At 41.3% G+C, this 25,016-nt stretch overlaps 1 protein-coding gene across 1 annotated transcript; it reads left to right on the top strand.

The window, feature by feature from the left end:
• Nucleotides 1-1,812: 1,812 nt before the first annotated feature.
• Nucleotides 1,813-13,857, top strand: LOC145433659 (26S proteasome non-ATPase regulatory subunit 2-like). The gene is made up of 19 exons (XM_080310820.1): nt 1,813-2,019; nt 3,340-3,396; nt 3,463-3,627; nt 4,605-4,729; nt 4,792-4,891; nt 5,061-5,197; nt 5,259-5,417; nt 6,002-6,142; nt 6,291-6,355; nt 6,414-6,563; nt 7,182-7,292; nt 7,354-7,477; nt 7,542-7,792; nt 7,852-7,953; nt 8,392-8,687; nt 8,744-8,912; nt 9,694-9,809; nt 9,948-10,218; nt 13,576-13,857. Exons 1-19 carry the CDS (start codon nt 1,933-1,935, stop codon nt 13,707-13,709), a joined length of 2,760 nt encoding a protein of 919 aa, XP_080166946.1. The 5' UTR covers nt 1,813-1,932; the 3' UTR covers nt 13,710-13,857.
• The last annotated feature ends 11,159 nt before the right edge of the window (nt 13,858-25,016 follow it).

Genomic DNA, 25,016 nt, shown 5'->3' with positions numbered 1-25,016 from the left:
TTGATATTATCGTTAATACTATGATGTAATACTTATCCCAATAAATAACATATCCAAAGCAGAGGGCAGGCCGTTATATTTTAGGTGTCCTAATTGTCGATTGAAAATGACCGAAAATCGAATTTGACGAAAAGTCGTATTTGACGGAAAATCGTACATTTTGATCCTCAAAAAGTACGCAATTTCTCAACATTTTGATATTATCGTTAATGCCATGATGTAATACTTATCCAGATATATAACATATCCGAAGCAGAGGGCACGCCGTTATATTTTAGGTGTCCTAATTGTCGATTGAAAATGACCGAAAATCGAATTTGACGAAAAGTCGTATTTGACGCAAAATCATGCATTTTCATCCTCAAAAAGTACACAATTTCTCAACTTTTTGATATTATCGATAATACTATGATGTAATACTTATCTAGATATATAACATATCCAAAGCAGAAAGCACGCCGTTATATTTTTGGTGTCCTAATTATCGATTGAGACTGACGGAAAATCGAATTTGACGAAAAGTCGTATTTGACGCAAAATCATGCATTTTGATCCTCAAAAAGTACACAATTTCTCAACTTTTTGATATTATCGATAATACTATGATGTAATACTTATCTAGATATATAACATAATCAAAGCAGAGGGCACGCCATTATATTTTAGGTGTCCTAATTGTCGATTGAAACTGACCGAAAATCGAATTGGACGAAAAGTCGTATTTGACGAAAAACCATGCGTTTTGATCTTTTAAAAGTAAGCTACGTAAAACCACGATGAAATAGTTTTGCGAATATATAATATGTCCGAAGCAGAAGCAACGCTATTTCATTTTTTTGTTTTTATTGTTTATTGAATAACTTATAAATTGCGGCATTACAGTCGACCTATACCAAACACGAACGTGACGTTGATCGCAATAATCGTAATCATTTATATTCTGATGTGCTCAAGACACATAGTTTGCAATGCGATGTAGTTAACAGGCAAGAAGATGTTGCATTTACCTATTATGGTATTTTAATCAAACAACGACTAAAGCCAATTGGCCGATGTAACAGTGTGGGATAGGCTGTCTTCGTTAAACGTTATTATTTGTTTGTTTTTTTCTGCTCGATATCACATATAATCTTTTGTGGAGTGTTTGTTCGGGCGTCTTGACGCCGTAAGAAATAGTCTAACTTGGTGGAAGGAACAGAAATTAACCTCTGATGCTTCGGCTACAGGCGAGAATCGAAATAGGTCCGCCTGCGTAGATTACGTAACGGCTGAAAATTTAGATGCCATAAGTACTACCTGGCGGTTGTAAAATGAAGCACTTCTTCAAGTTTCGATTATATATTGTATTGATCATACCGTTTGCGCCATTTATTGATAAAACTCGTGTGTTTCAGTTCGTTTGCACCCAAATCTGTCGCGAAATTGTTTTTCCGGTTATAACATTTGATTTTAGCACAAGTGAATCATTTCGACAATAATGACTCCACGATTTCCGAAATATGACGTAAGCATTTTCTGGCAGAATCACAGTGGTCATTTCTTCGACTTGCAACAGCTTGATTGACATTTGTGTCGACCCCGGTTACACCACCATCATTCAAATCCGGTGAGCCCGGATAATAATGGTACCAACAACAACTTGGCGATTTCTGCAGCGCAAGTATTTACTTAGTTTCAATATTTATTAGTTCGAAAGATTACCTAAAATCATATGGCGTTCAATTTTGCAACAACAGATAAATCAGAAAGAAATAGGTATATGGCCCCACCTATCGCACGAACTAACATGACTTGACATATATTCTGCTGAATCGCCATATGAGAGAGATTGGTCAATGGTCATCGTTCAGCGAGTTGGAAAGGTTTCGAATTATAGATATAGAATTTTGAATTGGATCTGTCATCTGCACTGGGGAGGAATAAGTTTCCGAGATGCCTCCTACAACTTCGCAAGACACTCCATCGGAAAAACCTAAGGAAACTAAAGCGGAGAAGAAAAGCGAGCCGGAATCGGATCTGGTAAGGGATTTGTAGTTTTGTACTTTTGTATACCCACTTGCGGCAAAGATATAACAAACCAATACGACAGAGCACTTTCAATTGCTGAGTATAGACTTTCTGAACCATAGGATCTTAAAGTGAGAATACTAGTAGCGTAAAATTGGAGTTTAACATCACCAGCTGATGGTGGAACTGCAATCTTTGCTTAAATCGTTTATCTCCATAATATAGTAATAATATAGGGTTATTACCATACGTCCTCTTTATTGAAAATGTCCCCTCAGGACGCCTAAAATGTCCTCCTTTTTGAAAATTTTGGTTAACTGTACATGGAAATTGGATTGTTTTGTACATGGAAATTGGTTTATCGGGACCTGAGCCAGAAAATTGGCCTTTTATTTTTTTAGTCAACCAAAGGATAGTCTCATAGAAAATCGGTATTTCGGGACTTGCGCCGAAAACATGACCTTTTTGTAGTCAACCAACCACGTACTAATGGAAAAATTTACCATTTTTTTTGGTTTCGCTCCGGTATTGTAAGTCTGCAAATTTTGTGAAAGTGTCCTCTTTTCAGATTCCCAAAATACGGTATCCTTATATGATGCATATACTTGCGTAGTTACGACAACGGTTTGCCTACATTCACAGGAAGAAAATAATAAGAAATTAGGATAAGTTCATTAACTTGGCATCTCCGGGTTGTAATCCCGTACGTTTAGCGTAATATATTTTGCGTGTTACGCCGGTTCTCAGTGTAACACCTTATTACATTGGTTTCCAACCTTTGGTTATCTGGAACGATATAGCTTCACGTCAAAAAAATGTATTAGGCTCGAAAAGAGTGCTTGCCAGACTGGAAACAGTGGTTGTTTTCGGCAATACACTGCATGTGACAGGAACAGAAATGTTCCTTGCAGTGTTGCATAGAATAATTATGGAAATTAGACGGAAAGTTGTGTGCGACAATGCCACCAATTTCGCTCGGCTCCAGACTAGAGGTAATGTGAGCAAACTCCTCTTTGCACTAAATAATGACGACCAATAATCTAGAAAATCCTGGGAATAAATGTTGCAAAGTCTCCCTTGCTGAAAAAAATTGCCTCAACTTTATGATGACTCTGCACGATGTTGACTTGTGGCTCTCAGGAGCCGCTGCCTTATCGCCAATGAAACACGTCACAAGCCGCCATGGGATATTCAACCATACGGTTCTTGTTAATTTCCAAGAATGTTCATTTTCATTTAATAACTAGCAACCCATTTTATAAAATTTGGTGTAGGCCCCATAAAATGTGGGTTTCTTTGTAACTGCTCTTTTATATGCAACTGTCTTCACAGACCGATGAAGATAAGCAACTGCTTGACGAATTGAATGTATGCGTTGAAAGATTACAGGTAAGAATTATTGAAACCCAATGATGGATGAATGTGGATTGAGTGGCATGTTTATGTTGCTTTCAGGAAAATGACTCTGCGTTATACCGTCCTGCTCTTGAAATTCTCCGGACAAAAATACGATCATCAACGGCTTCATTGACGTCAGTCCCTAAACCGTTGAAATTTCTACGTCCTCACTATGGCTCCTTGAAGCAAATCCACGCAAAGATGCCGGATGGAGAAAATCAAGTAAATGTTACCTACATAAATATCTTGCTGACTATTTATCCACCAGGGATCAAAGTTGAATTATGATAAAATTTAAATCACTTCGTATTTTTAGATTTTGTTGGCAAAACTTGGGAGTTAGTCAGAGTAGTCATTAACCGAGCACGAGTTTTACCAACACAAATTTACTCCATGACAAGCAGAAGTAACAATTTTCAAGTCATGTGAAATCTACTTGCAGGAGTAGAATACCCAGCATCCAAGAATTACTCGAGTTGTTTCATGAAGGAAATTGTGTCAAGGTGTTGCAGACTTGTGGTATTGCATCGCTTTCAAAATTAGAATATGCATTTTTGCGACTATCGCAGAATAACTAATGGCGCCACAAATAGGTGCTGTTATCCAAATTATCTTCTACTACCGTGAGCAGATTAATATAGCCTCATAAAAGAAGTGCCATCAGATATGAACATGGATTGGAATTTGTAGAAACTATATTGGAATATTTTGCCTTGATTAGGAGTAAAATTCCTAATTTCCATGTTTCTTTGAGGTGAATTTCTGTCATTACCAGAATCTCGAACTTGGATTTAGACATGATTCTAAAATATAAAGTATTGTAGATTTAGATTTCGACTTGCATATGAATATAACAGCCAAGACAGGATTTGGAATCTGCTGATCTCTAAATTGCAAATCCGTCCACAACTACTCTCTTCTCAAAAAAGGACATAGTTTGACAAACACTGTTGAAGTTGAACTCTAAATAAATAACTACTCAAGTTTTGTATGTAAGCAAGAGATACTTTGAATACTCGTGTGAATAGAAGTACTCGTTGCTGACTGGATGAGTTTACATCATAGATGACCTTTATAGAACTTACTTGTGACCTTATGAATCAAGAGTAGTTACTAAGCCGAGCTGTCGACAATAAGTTGTTCTGTAATCAACGTGTAGTAGACCATTATTTACTTGTCAACACTGTCGAAACTTTCAGAAATTCTGTGCCGACGTTGTTTCCGTTCTTGGGATGACAATGTCCGAAGAAGAACGAGAATGTCTGAAATATCGTCTGATTGGTTCTCAAGATGAGGTTGGCTCGTGGGGACACGAATATGTTAGGTGAAATAGATTGTATCGCATCTGCTGGACTTTACGTGTGGTTACAGCCGAATTATATTCAGGCACTTGTCTGGCGAAGTGGCGTCCGAGTGGAAAGAATTGATGGAAAACGACAGCGAACCAGACAGTAAGAAGCTGGATGAACTTGGAAAACTGATTCAGGTTAGCAATTGGCTACATTTTTGAGTAGAGATGTGTTTGAGATTGTGATCTTGAAAAATTGCGAATATCCTGACCTGGTCGTGTGTGAATCATTATCGTCATCTCTCGTTCAGTCGGTGACAATTTGAATGTAGTTGTGAGTGATCGTCAGACTTGCCATCTATTGCAGGAAATAGTCCCGTACAATATGAAGCACAATGGAGAGACAGATGCCTGCGACTTGCTGATGGAAATCAATAAACTCGACTTGCTCGACCAATTCGTTGATAAGACCACGTACTCACGAGTGTGTCTATATTTAACGAGGTTTGTCAATTCGTTTTCTGGTAGCCTGCGATTTTCAGTGGCAACCGTCTGTAAATTGCAGCTGCGTCCCGTACACGCCCGACCCGGAAAATATCACCCTACTGAAGGCAACGATAAGAATATTTGGAAAGTTTGATCGATACGCCGAAGCTATGCGTCTCGCATTGCAGCTCAACGACATGAACGTTATAACAGAGATATTTCACTCCTGCAAGGATCCGTGAGTACTTTCATATGTTTGTGGCTGTTACTAGGACTGAGTGTAATGATTCAAGTACTTGAATCTGAATTTAGTGTTAATTGTAGCAATTCGAGTAGAGTAGTGGGAGGCGAATTTTTTGAGTACTAAAATTATACGCCCCTTGTCATATTTTATATTGTCAACAAGAATTATAGTTTCAATGCATTTATCCCAACGTGGAAGTCGTGAAGCATCGATTGGCTACATCCGCTCGTGGAAATGGCATTTCTGTGAAGTCGTTATCAACCCACGTCATAGTTATCAAGTTCAATGAAATAGGCATGATCAACAAAATAACAAATTATCTTGTTTGGTAGCCCATCGAATGTGGTAAATTTTTTGAGGTCGCATAGCAAGAACTTTCCACATGACAAGTCGAGTATCACTCATTATGACAATGAAAGAGTATGGAATATGGAGAGTACTCTTTCAGTGTCATAATGTGTGATACTCGACTCGTGACCTAATGCTCGACTCAGAATCGAGTAAGTCAGTTATTTGGTTTTCCCGAGCCCTAGTTTATTGCATTCGCTGTGATTAACGGACTTGCTGTTCTTCTTTAGAGTAATGCAAAAGCAATTAGCGTTAATTCTCGGACGGCAGCAAGTGTTCCTGGAAGTGGACAGTGACCTCGATGAAATGGCGGATCTCACCGAGATCATGAGCAACGCTCAACTGAACACGAATTTTCTATCCCTAGCACGGTAAGCAGATTTCTTTATCGCTGCTAGTCTCTCTACGATTCAGAAATGTGTTTGAATACTGTTCCTGGTTCATAGGAAGCTAGCGGTAGGGAATACAATCTGATTTGGTAAGCCCGTGTTCCAACGAGTTGCTTCTTTTCATTTCCAGAGAACTGGACATCATGGACCCCAAAGTACCCGAGGACATATATAAAACACACTTGGAAAATAACCGTGAGTGCTGCAATACCGGCGTATTGACATTCGCTTCCAGCCTTGTTTTTTTTTTCAGGTACTGGTTTGAGCTCGGCGGCTAGTGCCGATTCGGCAAGGATGAATCTCGCCTCGTCCTACGTGAACGGATTCGTGAATGCCGGTTTCGGCAAAGACAAATTGGTGACCACCGACGGAAATAAATGGTTTTACAAAAATAAAGATCATGGTATGTAACTTTTGCCTGTCACAGCTTTTGGTTGTTACTGTGTGCTGGATCTATATTTTGTTTCTAACCAATAACGAGTCTATCGTATATCTTTTGAATTCTCTACTAGTTGCTGACGATTACCCCTGACGAGTGTCAGCCGAAAATATTCGGGTTCATTTCAATACGAATATACTAATCAATTGTACATTGAAGTTTTGTACCTCCGAGAAGCTGTTATACTCAATTACTGGTAGAAGTATCAATATGAAGGTCGGGAGAGTGCTCAAGTGCGTAGTTTCGAAAGGTTGATTTTCGCAACGGGTCGCATACTTCAGCAGTTGATTGAATGCGGCTGCTTTATAAAATTGCTAGATGCGTCTTCACCACTGATGCAAAATGACCAACCACTGACAGCAATGACCAATGATGTATATTGGTGTGATTTCGAAAATGTATTCAATAACGACGATGCAGGGGCTATTTTGTAGCTTTTTTTTTATTTCATTTTTTCTTACGACCTGTATTCGTACGACCGGACCGGATTAGGAAAGTTTTCTTCTTTGCTAACCTCAGATGAGATTACGGTATAATGAATACTCTTGACTCGTAGCTTTTTACGACTCTTTCTGAATTCAGGCATGCTAGCGGCCACGGCGTCGCTGGGACTGGTTCTCCTGTGGGACGTCGACGGTGGTTTGACACAGATCGACAAATACTTGTATTCTTCCGACGACTTCATCAAGTCCGGTACGCCGCGATGTTTCTATTTCAATTTTTTCGCTCTTTTCCTCAAACTCCGTATTTGCAGGCGCTCTGCTCGCCTGTGGCATAGTGAACAGTGGTGTCAGAAATGAATGCGACCCGGCTCTGGCTTTGCTCTCCGACTACATTCTACACAATAGCAACATAATGAGAGTGGGATCTATACTAGGGTATGCCAATTATGGAAAGCTGCAGCTTCATTTCATTACATATTCATTCCTTTCTATCACACAGTCTCGGGTTGGCCTACGCCGGATCAAACAGAGAAGACATCATATCCCTACTACTACCTGTTTTAGCCGACTCCAAATCCAACATGGAAGTGGTAGGGGTGACGGCGTTGGCGTGCGGGCTTGTGGCAGTCGGCTCATGTAATGGCGAAGTCACATCGGGCCTTTTGCAAACGCTGATCGAGCGTCCCGAAAGCGACTTGAAAGACACTTATGCCAGATACTTGGCTCTGGCGTTGGGACTCGTGGTGTTAGGTAATAGACGTCTCCGGAAAGTATGAGCCCGTGTTTCATTGCTATTTTTTGTCGTATAGGGAAACAAGAGGCCGAAGAAGCGATTTTAGCAGCGTTGGAAGTCGTGCCGGAACCTCTCAGAGGGTTCGCGAGGATTCTGGTTGACGTTTGCGCTTACGCCGGTGTGTTGAAATGACCTGTAGTGCCCGTTCTCTCGCATATAGAAAAATCTTATTTCTAAGATTTTTCCTATTTTAAACGGCGATGTCTTAGAAAAACTACATTGTCCTTTTTTTTAAGATTTGAGCGGCGATGTCTCATTAAAGCTGCACTGTCCTCTATTTCTAAGATTTGTCCTTAGTTTGAAGGGTGACGTCTTATAAAAACTTCGTTGTCCCAAGATTTGTCCTTATTTTTGGCTCTGAGGCTGTGGTTAGGATCTTGGATCTTTTTTAAATTCCAGCTCACCAAAACATTAGGAAGAGGTGATGGCATTGACCATTTTTTTGTTCGTCAGTTTACAAATTTCGCCAGGAAACTACTAAGCGCTTTTGGATGTCTGTAGTTTATACTCCGTATCAACGCTAAATCTGCATACTTACTATTGCTGCCTGCTGCAGGAACGGGCAACGTCTTGAAAGTCCAGGACATGCTGCACATCTGCAGCGAAGTCGTGAACAAGGACGAAGGCAGCGAGGAGTCTGGCGAGACGAAATCTAGCGATAAAAAAGACGGCGAGTCGTCCTCTTCTTCCTCTTCCAAGTCGTCTAAAAAAGACTCAAAATCGGACGATAAGAAGAAGTCGAAAACGGAGTGGGGATTGTCCAGGCAAGCCGTCGCCGTCATAGGTATCGCGGTGATTGGCATGGGGGAAGATATCGGGTCTGAGATGGCGTTCAGAACATTTGGACATATGGTATGGCTAAATACTTACTCTTAAGTGTGTGATTTGTCAAAGTATTTTCAATTAAGTTCCGCTACGGGGAGCCGGCAGTTCGTCGCGCTGTGCCGCTTGCACTTTCTCTCATTTCCATCTCAAATCCGCAACTGCCAGTACTGGACACCCTGTCAAAATTCAGCCACGACTCGGACGCGGACGTTTCCCACAATGCGATTTTCGGAATGGGGCTGGTCGGAAGTGGTGAGTTGAATGCTTGATGAATACTCGGTTAGTGGGACAGAGATGGTCACAGTTGGTACTCGAGTAGAAGCACTTGAAGTGGCAGTATCGAATGAAAGGTCGCTCGAGTGGTTTGAAAGAGCGGTGGCTGCTTTCGAAATTGCAACATGTATCTTTGCGACCAATGTAAAATGACTAATCGCACAACAATTGGTAGAATGTTGGAATGTATGTTCAGTTACCGGTAGACAGTTGCTATTTCTTACGGTTATTATGACAAATTCACTTGTAACAGTAATACAAACTTATCCCAAAACTGGGGTCTCATTCTACTTCACAAATTGAAAGTGAGAAAATGTGAGTGGAAGTAGTCTTAAACATAATCGCTTGAGGAAATGGTGCAAGTAGACAAATCCTACTCTAGTACTCGGAAGTAGAAGTAATTTGATACTGACCAGACCTCCTCTCTGTAGTGATATATTGTCCGGGACAATGCAGTTTTTTTGGAGGAAACAATGTCTGTGCTGCGGTACGTAGTTCGAATTTCTTTTACATTGTAAGAGTAATTTGTTGCGATACATTATTTTGGATATGTGGGTCAAAGCCGAAGTAGCATGATGTACAAAATATGTATCAGTGTAGTGCCAAAGTATCAGCAATAACTAATTCGATAATCCTTATGAAGTCGTTGATTCGTAGTGGCAATGCTGGGCTTGCCCAATGCTTTCAATGAAGGAAAAGAGGCTATTCCCTGCATCTTTTATCTTTCGTACTCATTCAGCATCGTCCGTTTTCTTTTCAGGCACTAACAATGCAAGACTTGCACAGATGTTGCGAAATCTCGCCGTCTATTACAGCAAAGATCAATCCAATCTTTTCCTCGTCAAATTAGCGCAGGGCTTGGTTCATTTAGGAAAGGTGAGTGAATAGTTTTACTGACCGAAAGTTCTTCTGCAGTCTTAGGTTGTTCTTGCAGTAGTGCCTTTTTATCTTTGTCATTACCAATTTCTCTATTTTCTGGATGCTTTGTTCAACGAAATCGTTATATTTCAACAGGGAACGTTGACTCTCCAACCATATCACAGCGACCGGCAGCTATTGAGCCCCGTTGCTCTCGGGGCCATTCTGTCGGTGGTAGTTTCCTTCTTAGATGTGAAATCGATTATTCTGGGAAAGAGTCATTATCTCCTGTATTCGTTGGTGCCCGCTATTCAGCCGAGGATGCTGGTTACTTTTGATGAAGAGCTACGTCCCTTGCCTGTGAGCGTCAGAGTCGGCCAGGCGGTTGATGTTGTGGGGCAAGCAGGCAAACCCAAAACCATCACAGGTTAGTGCATGGTTGATTTCCATAGATTGTCAAAGACTCTAAGTATTTAGATTTAAAGTAATGCCATAAAACTCTACTCAATTGCAAGTAGAAGTAACTGTTTCCAAGCCATGTCAAAACAGTTTCAAGTGAAACTAGAAAATAAAGGTATGAAAAGTGGATTTGGCCATAATGATACTATTGAAATTTCAAGATGCGTCTTCACTGGCGCTAATGGCTAACAACCAATGGCATTACAAAGAGGTGTAATAATTTTGAAAAAGTATTCAGTTACCGTACAACCTTGGTTATTTTGCCCTGTAGTTATGAGTTACAACAATTCTCACTTGTAAAAGTTATACCAGCTTATCCCAAACTGTTTTCTGCTTTTCAAAATCGAAAAGTGACTGTCCTTACTAAGTAAGGAGAAAGAACATTCAACAGCGGCAGTTGTTGGCTGGCAACACTGAAGTTGTGCAATGTGCATGCACTGCTGGTGATTACCAGAGAACCCGGCCCTTGGAGAACCCGGCCCTACCAACTCGGCCCTCGGAGAACCCGGCCCTCGGAGAACCCGGCCCTCGACGAACTCGGCCCTCGGGAAATTTTGTATATCAAGCACGCGTGGTCTACTTGTTGTGGTATTCACGGTGTTTTTCGACTACTCTGGACCTCGGTGAATGCGGCCCTCGAACAATTTTGAATTAAAAATGCAATAAATGTGTACCCGGCCCTCGGGAAATTTTGTATTCACCGGCAATCCTAATATCCCACCTCCGGCAACCCTAATATCCTAACCCTACCCCTAATATCCCACCTCCGGCAACCCTAATATCCCACCCCGACAACCCTAACCCTAATATCCCACCTCCGGCAACCCTAACCCTACCCCTAATATCCCACCCCCGGCAACCCTAATATCCTAACCCTAACCCTAATATCCCACCCCCGGCAACCCTAATATCCTAACCCTACCCCTAATATCTCACCTCCGGCAACCCTAATATCCCACCCCGACAACCCTAACCCTAATATCCCACCTCTGGCAACCCTAACCCTACCCCTAATATCCCACCCCCGGCAACCCTAATATCCTAACCCTAATATCCCACCCCCGGCAACCCTAATATCCCACCTCCGGCAACCCTAATATGCCACCTCCGGCAACCCTAATATCCCACCCCCACAACCCTAACCCTAATATCCCACCTCCGGCAACCCTAACCCTACCCCTAATATCCCACCCCCGGCAACCCTAATATCCTAACCCTAATATCCCACCCCCGGCAACCCTAATATCCTAACCCTAACCCTAATATCCCCCCTCCCCCAACCCTAGTATCCTACCCGAACCCAATATTCCACTACCCGAACCCTAATGTCTCCCTACCCCACCTCAACCTACAGTTGCATTGCCCTTAACAGCCTGCTCTGACCAACTTCACACAATCAATTGAATCAGGTAAATGTCACATCTAATATAATGGAATAAAAACGACAAAATCACATCTAATATAAATAAAAACGACAAAATCACATCTAATATAAATAAAAACGACAAAATCACATCTAATATAAATAAAAACGACAGAATCACATCTAATATAAATAAAAATGACAAAAATCTAATCTAATCAGGTTTGTTATTCTTCACAAATGGGCCCATTAATCCCAGCAATTTCTTTCAGTAGGCGACGGGGTGTCTTCCTTCCTTTCTTGAATTCCCTCCAGAGTTTATACAACTGCATACGTCCTTCCCTCGCCAAGTCAAATCAATACTGAGCCGACCACGCGTGGTCGATATGTGAAAGTCGCGTTCTTTCTCGCACTTGGCGCTTGCGCAATCCGTGATCACGTGATCTGATCACGCCGTGACTGCGTGACCTACGCATGCCCTGACCTCCTTACAAGACCGACAAATCAGTTGATAATAACATTATTACTTTATTAATTCATATTAATACTTGTGAATACACTTAATTTCAAAATTTCCCGAGGAATTCTCCGAGGGCCGGGTTCTCCAAGGGCCGTGTTCTCCGAGGGCCGAGTTGGTAGGGCCGGGTTCTCCAAGGGCCGGGTTCTCCGGCAACCCCCATGCAGACTTGCTTCAGTTAGGACAGGGGCGGCCAACCCGCGGCCCGTGAGGTAATTCTTCAAATTAGTTATTACAGCAGGTAAAATTGCAAGGCCAACCCAAATTTGATTAGCCTGACCGCGAAATTTGATGACTAAAAGATCAGTTCCAGCGCAGTGGTGTAACCAGGGGCCAGCCACATTTATCGCAGATCTTCGTATATGACCGTAAAGTAGAATATTTCGAAGCAGATTTAGTTGACTTGAAAATTTTCTTAGCACTTGCATGATTTATTGTCACTTGATTTCGTGCATTTAGTATTGGAGCCTCCTCCTGAAAATTATAAATACACATAATTTGCAGAATTGAGTCTAACTATATTCGCAATTAGGAGATAATGTGTCGTCCAACATTCCTCTTCGCTTGTGTGCTCGCAGCGAGATCGTCCGCGATGAAACATTTGCACAAAATTATAGAGGCCTGTTCACCAAAACCTTAGATATTGCTATGTCTAAACGCCAAATAATCCTGTCCTTGCCAAATGAGCCCAGTGGTATATAGATGCGACCCCCAATATATGCAAGTAACATATTTATTGATCGAATTCGTTCATTACCTTTGCCAAGCGCGACCAGGGCATGAATCCACATTGCACCGAGAGCTTTCATGACATAATTGTTATCAATTTTTAAGTGTAGCAATATAAGTCTTGTTTTCAACGTTACCTAATTTGGCTCGCTCCTATCGGACGACTAAAAAAGGTCATCAACATTCCAGTGGCCCGCGCAATGTTCCGTAAATCTCATGTGGCCCGTTGACTGAAAAGGCTGGCCACCCCTGAGTTACGATATTGCGGTACATTGAGCATAACACCATGGCAACTTATTTGTTTCATTTGACCATCTATGAGTAACAATGAGCAGACAATGGGCCGTCGGCAACAGTAGACCTATAAGTAGGCTACAGGCTGTAAAATGTCAAATCATAAGTTCACCGACAGTGCAAACATCTATGATACAAACGAAATGCGAGTTGCAAAAAAATTTAGACTTCGTAAACAATTATGACAATTTTTTTGACATAACGCTACAATTTTGACAAAATTTTGTATGTAAAATATGTATTCGGTTAACATGAGACATGGCTCCTAAAAAGCGATGCAAATGTATTCCAAAATGTATTTCTAAATTTTTCAAAGTGTAAAAAGTAAGAGTATGCCGAACCTATTTTAATCTGTGAGAAAGACTGACCACCTCTGTTGATTACCGGTATCAACACATGGATAAAACCTATGTGTTTTCTAGGATTCCAGACTCATACGACGCCTGTCCTTCTGGCGTACGGAGAAAGAGCTGAACTCGCTACTGAAGAATACCTTCCTTTGAATCCGGTTTTGGAAGGGTTTGTCATATTGCGGAAAAACCCCGATTACGAATAGACATTTTCTGTGAAGGCCGGAACGTGTTTTGGGTCTCGTTTGTGCCATTCTGTGTACCGTCGGCCACATGTTATTCCTTCGGTTTCAATTTAACATCTCGGGTAACAGTGAACCTTGATTAAAACGGAATTTTTTGTCCATAAAGAAATTCGTATCCGCATCGGAGGGATGAAGGCATTGACGCTTTGAGGCTTTTCGAATTCGTGTGACGACCATATAATGGTCGACCAATTGCTGCCGTTTATCGCATTCCGCCCTCAAGGCCGATGAGGCTCGCATTCGTTCTTTGTTTTGAGATTGTGGCGCAGTTGTAAGTTACTACAGAGGAAGTACTGTGCACTGTACAGTTCAGCTTGACAAACTGACGGTTGAGATTGGTCAGTAAAGCGTACTGGCTCACACACAACAAAACTTGAGAATTGGTGCGAAGTGACTTCAAGACTGGGCAATGGACATGTTACGGTTTCGCTAGAATCATAACAGAGATCCTATTTTCGATTTTTCAAATTGATTGCATTTACATACCTCACAAAATCATTCACTGACAAGACCTTGTTCGTATCTCCGACTCAACGGCCCTGGTCTAGATGTATTTGAAGAAATCAAATTTGCGCAACGTACATGAAAAGAAAAATAATGTTAATGATCCTAATTCGCATATTTTCAAACCTAATGATATTTAGCCGCTGTCGGGTTCCAGCGTGCTATCATACATCCGTAACCCCACTCCGCAACCTATCAAGACTAGATTGATCAATCCGCGGATCGGCTCTACACCCAGGATTGAATTTTTGTTATGCACACTTCTATACCTTATTAGTAGCAGTATCAGTCATAGGCGCTGAACTCGGTATTCCGCGCATACCTAGGGATATTCTGGGGTATGCGGCATACCCAGAATTCGGTTAGGTCTGTAATAATGCGGATCATGGACCGGAGCCGGATTGGATATCCGGCCGGATTTTTACAATTTTGATCGGAGCCGGATCACTACTTTTTTGATGCGGCCAGAATCTTTATGGATAAGCATAACTTTTATAACTATATAACTACCAACCAACCACACGTAAGTAACCACCAAGCCAGTGTGAACATAAACGAGGCATATTTATCAATTCACGAAACCTCCGTACCGAGTAGGGCCGGATTTCTGGCCGGACTTTTTCATTTTTGGCCGGAACCGGATTGGAGCCGAATCAGTACTTTTCCTGATGCGGCCGGACCAGAGAATTTGTCGATCCGCTCCGCACTAGTCTGTAACTAACTGGCTGGCGAATTGATCGATTTATTTAGAAATAAGCAATGTATTTCGGACGATTAGCAAGACCCCGTCCTTTAGAAATGACCATTCCGGCGTTAATATTCAGTCGTATTTTATCAGTGTTAAGCGCGGCCACGGCCAATTAACGACAAGCGTGTTTCCAATTATCGAGAATAATTTGTGCACAATGTAACGTAACGCGATCTCCCGCTGAGATGATTTCGAACAGACTTGGAAAACTAGAAAATTTTCAGCTTTTCTGAATTAGATTAGAATTAGAGCTCCACAGTTTTTTTTTTCAAACTAAATTAGAATTAGAATTAGAGCTGCACAGTTTTTCCAAATTAGATTAGAATTAGAGCTACACAGCTTTTTTTCAAATTAGATTAGAATTAGAGCTATACTTAGTTCGCAAAAACTCGGAAATTGAATGAAATTGTATATGGGAAATGAATACAGCAAAATGCAGTTCACATCAAATCACAGTGCGTGGCGCAAAAGGCCGTGAGGCGATAAGCGCCACATATTTTTGTTTAATAAACAACAACAACAGTGCATTCCCATAAACATGAGAATGGTTAACTTCTGTACACCAAGCTTGGCTCGATTTTTACTATACTTTAATAAGCTATTACTTCTTTTAGGGTAACCATGGGCATGGCCCATGTTAGTCAGAATGGCGATGTAGCCTACTAACGTAAGTTTTAGAAACTATAATGTTGTTCGCAGACTACAAGCTACTCTAGCAGGCTATATTCGTCATAACATCTACTAAGACTGCAGGGTGAAAGTAAGGCGATGGTGGCTTGGCACTGGATTTCCCTGCGCAAGAGGGATATTCTTGTTAACTCACTGCAATAGTGCAATATGCCTCGGACAAAGACGCATTTTAAGGAAAACAATAATTAGATTAGAGCAGTGGTTCTTAACCTTGCCTCCAGCGCCCCCCAAGGGGCGCTGGCGATTTTGAAGGGGGCGGAAATGCTCAGGGGGCAAAATGGGAGGCGCTGGGCTCAGGGGGGCGGTATGGGGGGCGCTGGAAATAAATGGCTTCGCAGTAGATGATGTGGTGGTAGGACATATCCTTATTGAGTATTCAGAGCAAATTAACACCAAAAACTTCGTTATATATAGCCTACAATAAGGACATATAGGTTTAATTGACCATGGGCGCCTAAATGACTGGCGCCGAATGTTCCTGTCTTGGCAATCTGAACCCCAGAAGAGGAATTCCATCTGGCGGGGAAAAATTATATGCCAGTGAAGAAATACCAATTTGAAATCGTGTGCGTCTTTTAGTTTAGTACGATTGGGCGACAGGGATATCTAAAACTAGATATTCCTGTTGGGCGATTCTATATTTTTTGATATATAGCAGACAGGAGGTCACGAAATAACATCATGCAACGAAGTCATACCAACGAGTTCGCCCGCCCGAATATGTTTAATTATTAGTTACGGGCCCTACAGTTTCCAAGACACCTCACAATGTTCGCTCTACGTTTTGATGAGTCTGCGCACACTCAACAACTCACTGCGCAGACGACCCTTGGACAACAGTGCGTAACGACTAAAAAAGGTCATAACTTCGGATTTGTTGTGCGCAACGTAAATTTTCTGTGCACAGAGACCGTGTCAGCACTGCGCACGTGCGCAGCTTAGAGGGAACATCGCACCTCACTCAGCTCTACCGGTAAATCTGGTAACGTGAACAGAGAGGACAAGGAATTGATAGCAATATATATGCAATTCCCGATCTTACGGACCGATTTTATCATGAATTATCGAAAGTTTTCGCGCTTCGCACTGGCTCGCTAAACAGTACAGCTGATTTCGTGGCAAAAGCAAACAACGTGATGGGGGCGGTCGGTTTATCACCCTATGGGAGCCCAAGACCCAAGTTTTTTCGGTGGGCCTGACGAAGTGCCGTTTCGTTCCTGCCAACGGGTATACGCCCGAAGATGTATAATTATTATTAAGGGGTCCTATACCCTTTCAATCACACATCACTCAGCTCTACCGGTAAATCTGTTTACGTGAGAAAGAGAGAGCATAAAAATTGATATCAATATACATGCAATTCCCGATTATATTGACCAATTCAATCATTAATTATTGAAACTTTTCGCGCTTCGCGCGTCTAGATGAGAATAGCTGGCTCAGTAAATGGACAGTGGACACCCAATGTAGATGACTAGTATCAGCAAATAGCGGATAGCAGAAGGGGGGTCTGGGGGCGAAGCCACCCGGAAGTTTGGTGTATCACCCGATGGGGGCCCAAGACCAACGTTTTTGGGGGGCTGACGAAGTGCTCTTACGTCCCTGGTAACGAAATAATTGTACCTATGGGCACGCCCGAATCTGTTCAATTAATAATTACGTGCCCTTTATTTTACCATACAACAGCTCACTCAGCGCTACTGGTAAATCTGATTTCGTTGGCTGAGAGGATAAAAAATCTATAGCGGCTTATATATGTAACTACCACCTATTCATTCATGCAATATACAAAATTTTGGTACCTAGGGCGACCAGGCCACAAAAACTTTGCTGACCATCGAAATGACGCTACGGGGTTCTTGCGGGCGAAGCTCTCAGAAGTTTGGTTTATGACGCTATGGGTGCGCAAGGCAATCGTTTTTAGGGGGTTGACGAAGTGCTGTTACGGCCCTCCCTCTTACTCATTGTCTTTATTACATTCCTTACAATATGAGGTTGGGGGGCGCTGGAGCACGATAATTTTTGAAAGGGGGCGCTGGAGGAAAAAAGGTTAAGAACCACTGAATTAGAGCATGGAAGCATTTCACAAATTAGATTAGAATTAGATTACTGGCATTTCGCTCTAATTTAGTGAAATTAGACAACTAGAATTATCTAGTTGTCCAAGTCTGATTGCGAAATTGGGTCATTGATTGCCGCGCAAAATGGTAATCGTCGCTGGCCTGATTTATCGTGTATCCATCAAGCCTAGTTCCGCTGGCTTGAAAAATTGCATCTGCAATAGGTCCGGTGCGCACTATACCATCGCTGGCCTAACTATCGCGTCTCGGGCCTGGCATGCTTTGGCTCCCATCTCTCGATTCTGATTAAAGATTGTTGCGAAACTGAATGACATCGAATGTCCGCGTACTTGATTTCCGTTAATACTTGAGCATAACCATCAGAAGATGTGTGTCAGGGCTTGGGTTACCAAAGATGAGAAAGGTTCGAACCACCTGAAATCGATGCCATTATAGAACAGACTCCATAACAACTCAGCTATGCCCCTGAACACATTGATCGAACGCGACTATTTGAAATACGCAACGCGGGGCAACAAGAAGATGTCAATTTCTATAGGCGCAAAATGTGGCGAATGTCATCTCCTGCTATGTAGGAATATGATACAGACATTGATGACATGGACGGCATAGATTGAAATACACGCTGACCGTGAACAGACAGCGGCGTAATTGATTTTGATTAACGCTAGTACTAAAACAGAACGATCAGAAATGTCTTGCAGGCTCTTGGTATCGAAACTCTTGACTCCTCTGGAATCAGAGTCACTGATGAATAGAGTCCAGAACAGACTTTCCATTTGGGAAAATAATTCCTGTAACTTTATTTTATCAGCCGTCACCAAGATGCGTATTCGTTTGTTCTCGAGACAGGGAAATTGCGAGCTCGGTAATTAACTGCACAGTCGGACTCGCTGGTGATCTTGTGGTAGCGTGATGTGTCGAGTATATAATATATATATCATACGTGCGAGCAGAGGTGGTCAGTAACGGAGTACTTATACTTTTTAGAAGTGCTCAAGTAGTTTACCTCTACTGGTACTTACTCAAGTAGATCTGATTTGTTGTACAATATTTGTTATTAACGTATACTAATCTATATCTATATATATATATACTGAAAGTGTTGAAACCGCATCCGATACAACTTCTCCGTATTACTCTTCGCCTAAATATGGGGTAGGGCGCCATGCCACGATATTCTCTAAAACGGGGTCTTCCCGTAAACAAAGTGTTAGTATCGGATTTTCATATCAATACTATAATTTGCATCCAATGATGCGAAAAAATGGTTGTTCTGTCGAAAATTGATACCTCCTGGGAAGCATCAATGCCAATCAAGCTTTCCGTGCTGCTATCCGCATAGCTCAATTTGCAGCTTTTGACAGCTCATGCGAAGGAATTAAGACTGTTTTCAAAACTACTTACTTACTTGAGTAGATTTAAAGTCAGTCAATCCTACTTCAAGTAGTTTCAGGTTGCTTATGGAAGAAGTACTTCTACTCGTACTTGAGTAGATTTTTTCGTCGCTACTTCTACTTGAGTAGCTTTCTTGGCTACTTTGACCACCTCTACGTGCGAGTCCGTTACACAAGTATGCCGATCCGATCGATGCGTCATCGGCATTGGTGTTTTAAACGCCGGAACATTTCCACATATCAAAAATAGAATATCACTTGAGAGGCTTAGATTGTCTTGACTCGAGTCCCGATTTTTTGGTCACTCGACTTGACTCGAATCATTTTTCAAATGCGTAAAATGACTCGACTCGAGTCAATCTGTGTATTGACCGACTTGTACTCGAGTCATTGTGCATGACTTCATACTTGGACGGCCATGAAAGACATTTCATTGTAGCTTCGAAGAATAGTTAAGTCACCACATTATTGGCATTTCGCCCATCAGTCCTGATACTTGGAAAATTGAGTCATAAACTGTTGGGACTGAGGAAAATTAGGATATTAGGAATGCGAACCATTCTATATCACTCGAGCAGAGTTGCAAAAGGGGGTTGAAGCGGATTGTACTTAAAACTGAACAGTGAACAGAATGACTTGGACTCGGACTCGAGTCTCAACACTGAATCGGACTCGACCCTCTGCTCACTGACTTGGACTCGGACTTGACTCGGTGGTGAATTTAAAATTACTCGACTTGAATCGAGTCAAAACTATAAAAGTGAGATTGACTTGTGACTCGGGACCTTGTAACTTGGTTACAACCCTGGATAGCAGCTTTTAGATAACAAGCATTCGAATTTGTTACAAGTACTCAGGGTCATAGCGTCATCCGTTTTTGTGTACTGTAATACGTAATAACGGTAACGACGATGAAAGGGAACTCCCTATCTTCAGAATTCGCCTATTGTCCGCCCCGTTCTCTCAAGAGTTTTCAATAGTTTACGCGGAAACACGGCGGCGAGATGTAAATCGCAGTCACAGCCGAGAGTCGAAAAACCTTTGAAGTATATTTTGAAGACACAGTCGTTGTACGTTGTAAATTACCAGATGTGCTTGAAGTAGCCAACGTCGCTACACAGGTATACTATAAGTTGAATTAACGCCGTGTCTACTGAATTACAAGTATAGATGCAGCGATTTCCAAGTTTGAAAACTACTTCAGGTGTAAGTGGAAAATGAGAAGTCTGAACATTACTCAAGCAAGTATCTTCAAAAAGTACCTTTAGTCGAGGGTTCGTATACCGCCTGCATAGTTAATAGCAGATGACTGCATGTCTTCGCAATAGCGAGAAGCATGCCTGGCTAAGTCAGAATGTCCAATGATGCTGCCAACATAGGTGAATCTTCGAAATTATATTCAGTTGCTGTGATATAAGGACATTTTCGCGGACATTTTCACTAGTAGGAAGTGATGCAAGCTTATCTCAAAGTGCAAAAAGTAAGTACTTTGGCCTAAAAACTGTTCAAGTAGAAAAGTAAGTATCCAAAGTCACATCCAATTGAGTTAGTACACGTAGGCACAACTTGGTTGAGTAGCCTACCTCTAAAATGCACAGCCCACTGCGCTATGAGATAATGCATGGAAGCCTCTGGCGAAGGTACTAATCAAACATAGGTAATCGTGATTTGTATTCGTCATGATTTCAAGTAATCAAAATCGATTACATTCGGAAAAAATCGTAATCAATTGTTTTATATGTATATTGTATCTATATATAATCTATTGCATTGTTAAAGCAGTGGTCGGCACACTGTGGGTCGCGACCCCTAGTGGATCGCCTTAACTATCCCGGGGCCGCCAAATCTCACCATATCGAATTTATTACATGGTCAATTTAATACTGAAAAGACTGATGCTTTCTTGTTCGAGTTCGCAACATTCGTCCGTGTTTTGAAATACAGCTTGCTATCTTGTCTAGCGAATGAACCATTGTGTTGCAATAATGAAAAACAAGAACAGTCCATTGATTCTGAGCTCGGGTCGCCAGCTCAGGCAACATGCAATAACAACCTGTGCCTTACGACCAGACATGGGGTAATCGCGATTAGTAATCGTAATCGATTACGACGATTACAGCATTTTCAAGTAATTGTAATCGCAATCGATTACATTCGAAAAAAATCCAAAGTAATCGTAATCGTAATCGACTACTTCATATATCTAATCGATTTCTTTGTGAGAGATCGATTACTTTTGATTTGTACAATGAATATGACATAACCGAACATTCGTGAACAAGGAAGAGATATTATTACAGGTTGTTGATAGCGCAAGTGGCTGATTTACAAACGCCACTGCTCATTATTACGTCAGAAGTAGGCTATTAGCTTTGCTCGTCCTTGCGTAAGAAGTATCCACACGTAGTAAATATATATTCGATGTACATTGTTTTGTGATTGTTAGAACAGTGTGAGCCATGCCGTATATCAAGTTATCAATAAACACCAGACGCCACTATACCTCGCCGCAAGATCATAATCGAATCACCACTCTGCCTAGTTTCAAATAGTAACTCATGTATTGCTGTTTGGTTATGCTTAGTTAAACGCAATTTGACCGTTTCTGCTTGGCGAGCAGTAGGCCTATCTATGTAGTATACGTATGTATTTTGTACGCACACCGGACAAAGATTTGAAATTTTATACTCTCGTCAAATAAAACATTACGATGGTTAAAATCAACAGCTGCTGATATATATCATAACCGAGACGTTCTTTGCCATTTCTCGTAACGGCAGCTTGCAGTATCTGTATTAAGTGGAAGGTAGAATTTTAAGTTCACTTTATTTTATTCTCATATGACTCTACTTGAAACGGGCGCCAATCGTTATTTCACAATTCTTCACTCGACATTTATACCTGTCGCCATGGCCATCCAGTTATACACCATGTTAGCGTGGGTTGTAGGTACAATCAGGACCAAAACAGCAATTCGTCCTCAACTCCAAACGTTGGTATTGCTAGGGTTGTAACCTAGTCACAATGTCAATCTCACTTTTATAGTTTTGACTCGAGTCAAGTCAAGTCAAGTCATTTTCAATTCATCCCCGAGTCAAGTCCGAGTCCAGGTCAGCTAGCATAGGGTTGAGTCCGAGTCATAGTGTTTGACTCGAGTCCGAGTCCAAGTCGTTATGTTCACAGATCAGTTTTCAGGTCAATCCGCTTTAACCCCCTTTTTCCAACTCTTCTTGAGTGATATAGAATGACTCGTATTCATAATATAGTAATCTTCATCAGTTATCACAGGTTACGGCCCTATTTCCAAGTATCAGAACTGATAGACGAAATACAAATAATGTGGTAACTTTACTATTCTTCGAAGTTACATGGAATGTCTGTCTTGGCCGTTCTAGTCTCGAGTCATGCAAAATGAATCGAGTACATGTCGAGTCAATACAAAAAATTTACGCATTTAAAAATATGACTTCAGTCAAGTCTAGTCACCGAAAAATTGCGACTCGAGTCATTACAACCCTGGGTATTGGGGCCTCATAGGGTGTAAGTTTTCAAGTTGATGACTTAATTTCGTCAATGATATTGGTAATTGCATTATATTGCTATTCATTCAGATTTACCCGTAGAGCTGGGGCACCTAATTCATAACTATAGCATCTGGTATGTTGTTATAATTACTTTATTGTATGTTGTTAATTCGTGAGCTCCCGTCTTTTATATAATCAAAAGATACTGTAGTCGCCCAAACGTAGCAGATTAAAAAAAAAACTTTCGTGAGACGCACACACAAATTCTTATGTATTCCCTCCTCTGTGGGTGGCATTTGCATTGTTGGGGCTCAGATTTGAAGGACCGGACTATTCGTCACGCCCACAGAACGCGGCCACTGACACCGAAATGCCTATTCCTATAAATTATGCATGCTTTGATGGGGAGAAGTATGCATTTCAAAATCAAGCTATTTAGAGACATTAAATCCCGAAGCTCGAAGAAAATTTTCAATTTAATAAACTCTCTTGAAAATACTCTATAATAATTTATGTTGATTTACGAAATACTTTTGAGTCCCCTTGGAGCTCGCTTCCGGTCCTATTGGGGAGTTTGGGGTGTTGCAGTTACGGACCTGGCAAGAATGCAAATCGTTGGGTGCGACGAATAGTCCTGCATCGAGTTGGGCAATGGGTACATTATGACAAAACAAGCAAATGACGTATGATATGTAAAGAAAGTTGTTATCTCATTAGACCTTTTCATCGCAAGCCTTATATTGTCTTCCAATATGTCTTCTGAAATTAGTGCTTCAAGAAGGAAAACAAATGTAATCGTGAGTAATCGTGATTACATTTGAAATGTAATCGTAATCGTAATCGACTACTTCCTGATTTTGCTGTAATCGTAATCGTAATCGTAATCGTGGGATTCACAAGTAATCGTAATCGCAATCGATTACATTCATGAAGTAATCACCCCATGTCTGCTTACGACATACGTACGAGTGAGCCTAGTCGGTGCTGCGGAAGACTTTGTACAATTGTACTTTACAAGATGTAGTGCAAAGCCGGCGGCCGACCACTAGCTGTTTTAACAGATGATTACTCAAGCATTTGCTATTGTTGTGCCCCATGAGTCGTAACCACTGAGCTATATAACCAATGTAGTCGCATATCCGGTAGATATTCCTACGATTCCCGAGCCATATCTGGCTCGTCACATGGGTATAGCCTATCTGATAAAATATTAATTTAGCACTTGAAATTTGCATTTTTAATGTATTGTATATTAGTAAATTTTCATACCGGTCAGAATCATTCTTCTTGTGACAGCTGAGACATAGTGTTAGTGCTGGGGTGCTCACAGTGGCATATTCAGGGTATTTTAGGGGGCTCCGAACCCTACTTTCCAAAATTCTAAAATTGCCGTTTAAGATTACCCGCGGTTCTTTTCCATAATAGGGAAAATACGACACCTCCAGGTTATTTTGGGGTCTAAATCGGGCAAATCTATTCCGACTAAGTAATTTTTTATTTGTATAATTGTAAAACTGAAGTTGCCAACGCTCCGGCAACCAATATCACGAGCAAATTCGCTGTGGGGTACCCGACATCGGGCGGCTTTAAATCTTTGATAGCACGATGCGTTAATCGATCAGAGAAAAAAGTCGGCTTGGCGATGCCTGTATGACAATGCCGTTTTTAAATCCATATTTTTTAACATCATCAAGAAAAGAACTCAGCTAATGAAATCTGCTTCATCGATTGGAGATGTGAAATATAGATATAATCTTCGAAGAGTGTGTCGCGAGCGGATTCAAATATACTACAAATGGTTGATACCGATTATAATGATCAAATCATCACAACTCATCGGTTGCGGATATATGTCGTAAATATATACACGCTGTTCTGTTGCGATATTCGTAATAGCGATTAGCAATATCCGTATTGTGCGGATTGCAGGTATACGTGTGTTACGTTACGAGAAGAATTAATCGGTATAGCAAAATTTCGCGTTCACTTTATCTCATTCTCTGATTCTCGGATTGAAGAGCTTCTTGGAGGTACAGAACTTCAATATACAATTAAATAGTATATTCATATTGAAATGAACCCGAATATTTTCGGCTGACACTCGTCAGGGGTAATCGTCAGCAACTAGTAGAGAATTGGAAAGAACATTGTATATCAACAATCGTATCACAAAATATGACGTCACCAGCATGAAATTTCGAATGAGAGAGCGTTCAATGTACTATTTTTAGGTGATACACGAACTCCTTTTGTTGACAGAGTTTTGGTTGGTGTATTTTGATAAAAGTTGATTCCAAGGCACACAAATGGAATTGTGAACGGCC

The sequence above is a fragment of the Botryllus schlosseri genome, chromosome 2 (genome assembly GCF_051294905.1).
Source record: "Botryllus schlosseri isolate E-star chromosome 2, Bs_hap1, whole genome shotgun sequence".
NCBI lineage: Eukaryota > Metazoa > Chordata > Ascidiacea > Stolidobranchia > Styelidae > Botryllus > Botryllus schlosseri.
The sequence above is the reverse complement of the archived record's forward strand: the minus strand, read 5'-3'. Positions and strand labels throughout refer to the sequence as shown.

Excerpts from the sequence above, each read along its gene's own strand:
- LOC145433659 (XM_080310820.1), top strand. The coding sequence starts at position 1,933 with ATGCCTCCTACAACTTCGCAAGACACTCCATCGGAAAAACCTAAGGAA. Across the intron at positions 5,198-5,258 it reads GTGTGTCTATATTTAACGAG|CTGCGTCCCGTACACGCCCG; the intron begins GTTTGTCAATTC and ends TGTAAATTGCAG. Across the intron at positions 10,219-13,575 it reads CAAACCCAAAACCATCACAG|GATTCCAGACTCATACGACG; the intron begins GTTAGTGCATGG and ends TGTGTTTTCTAG.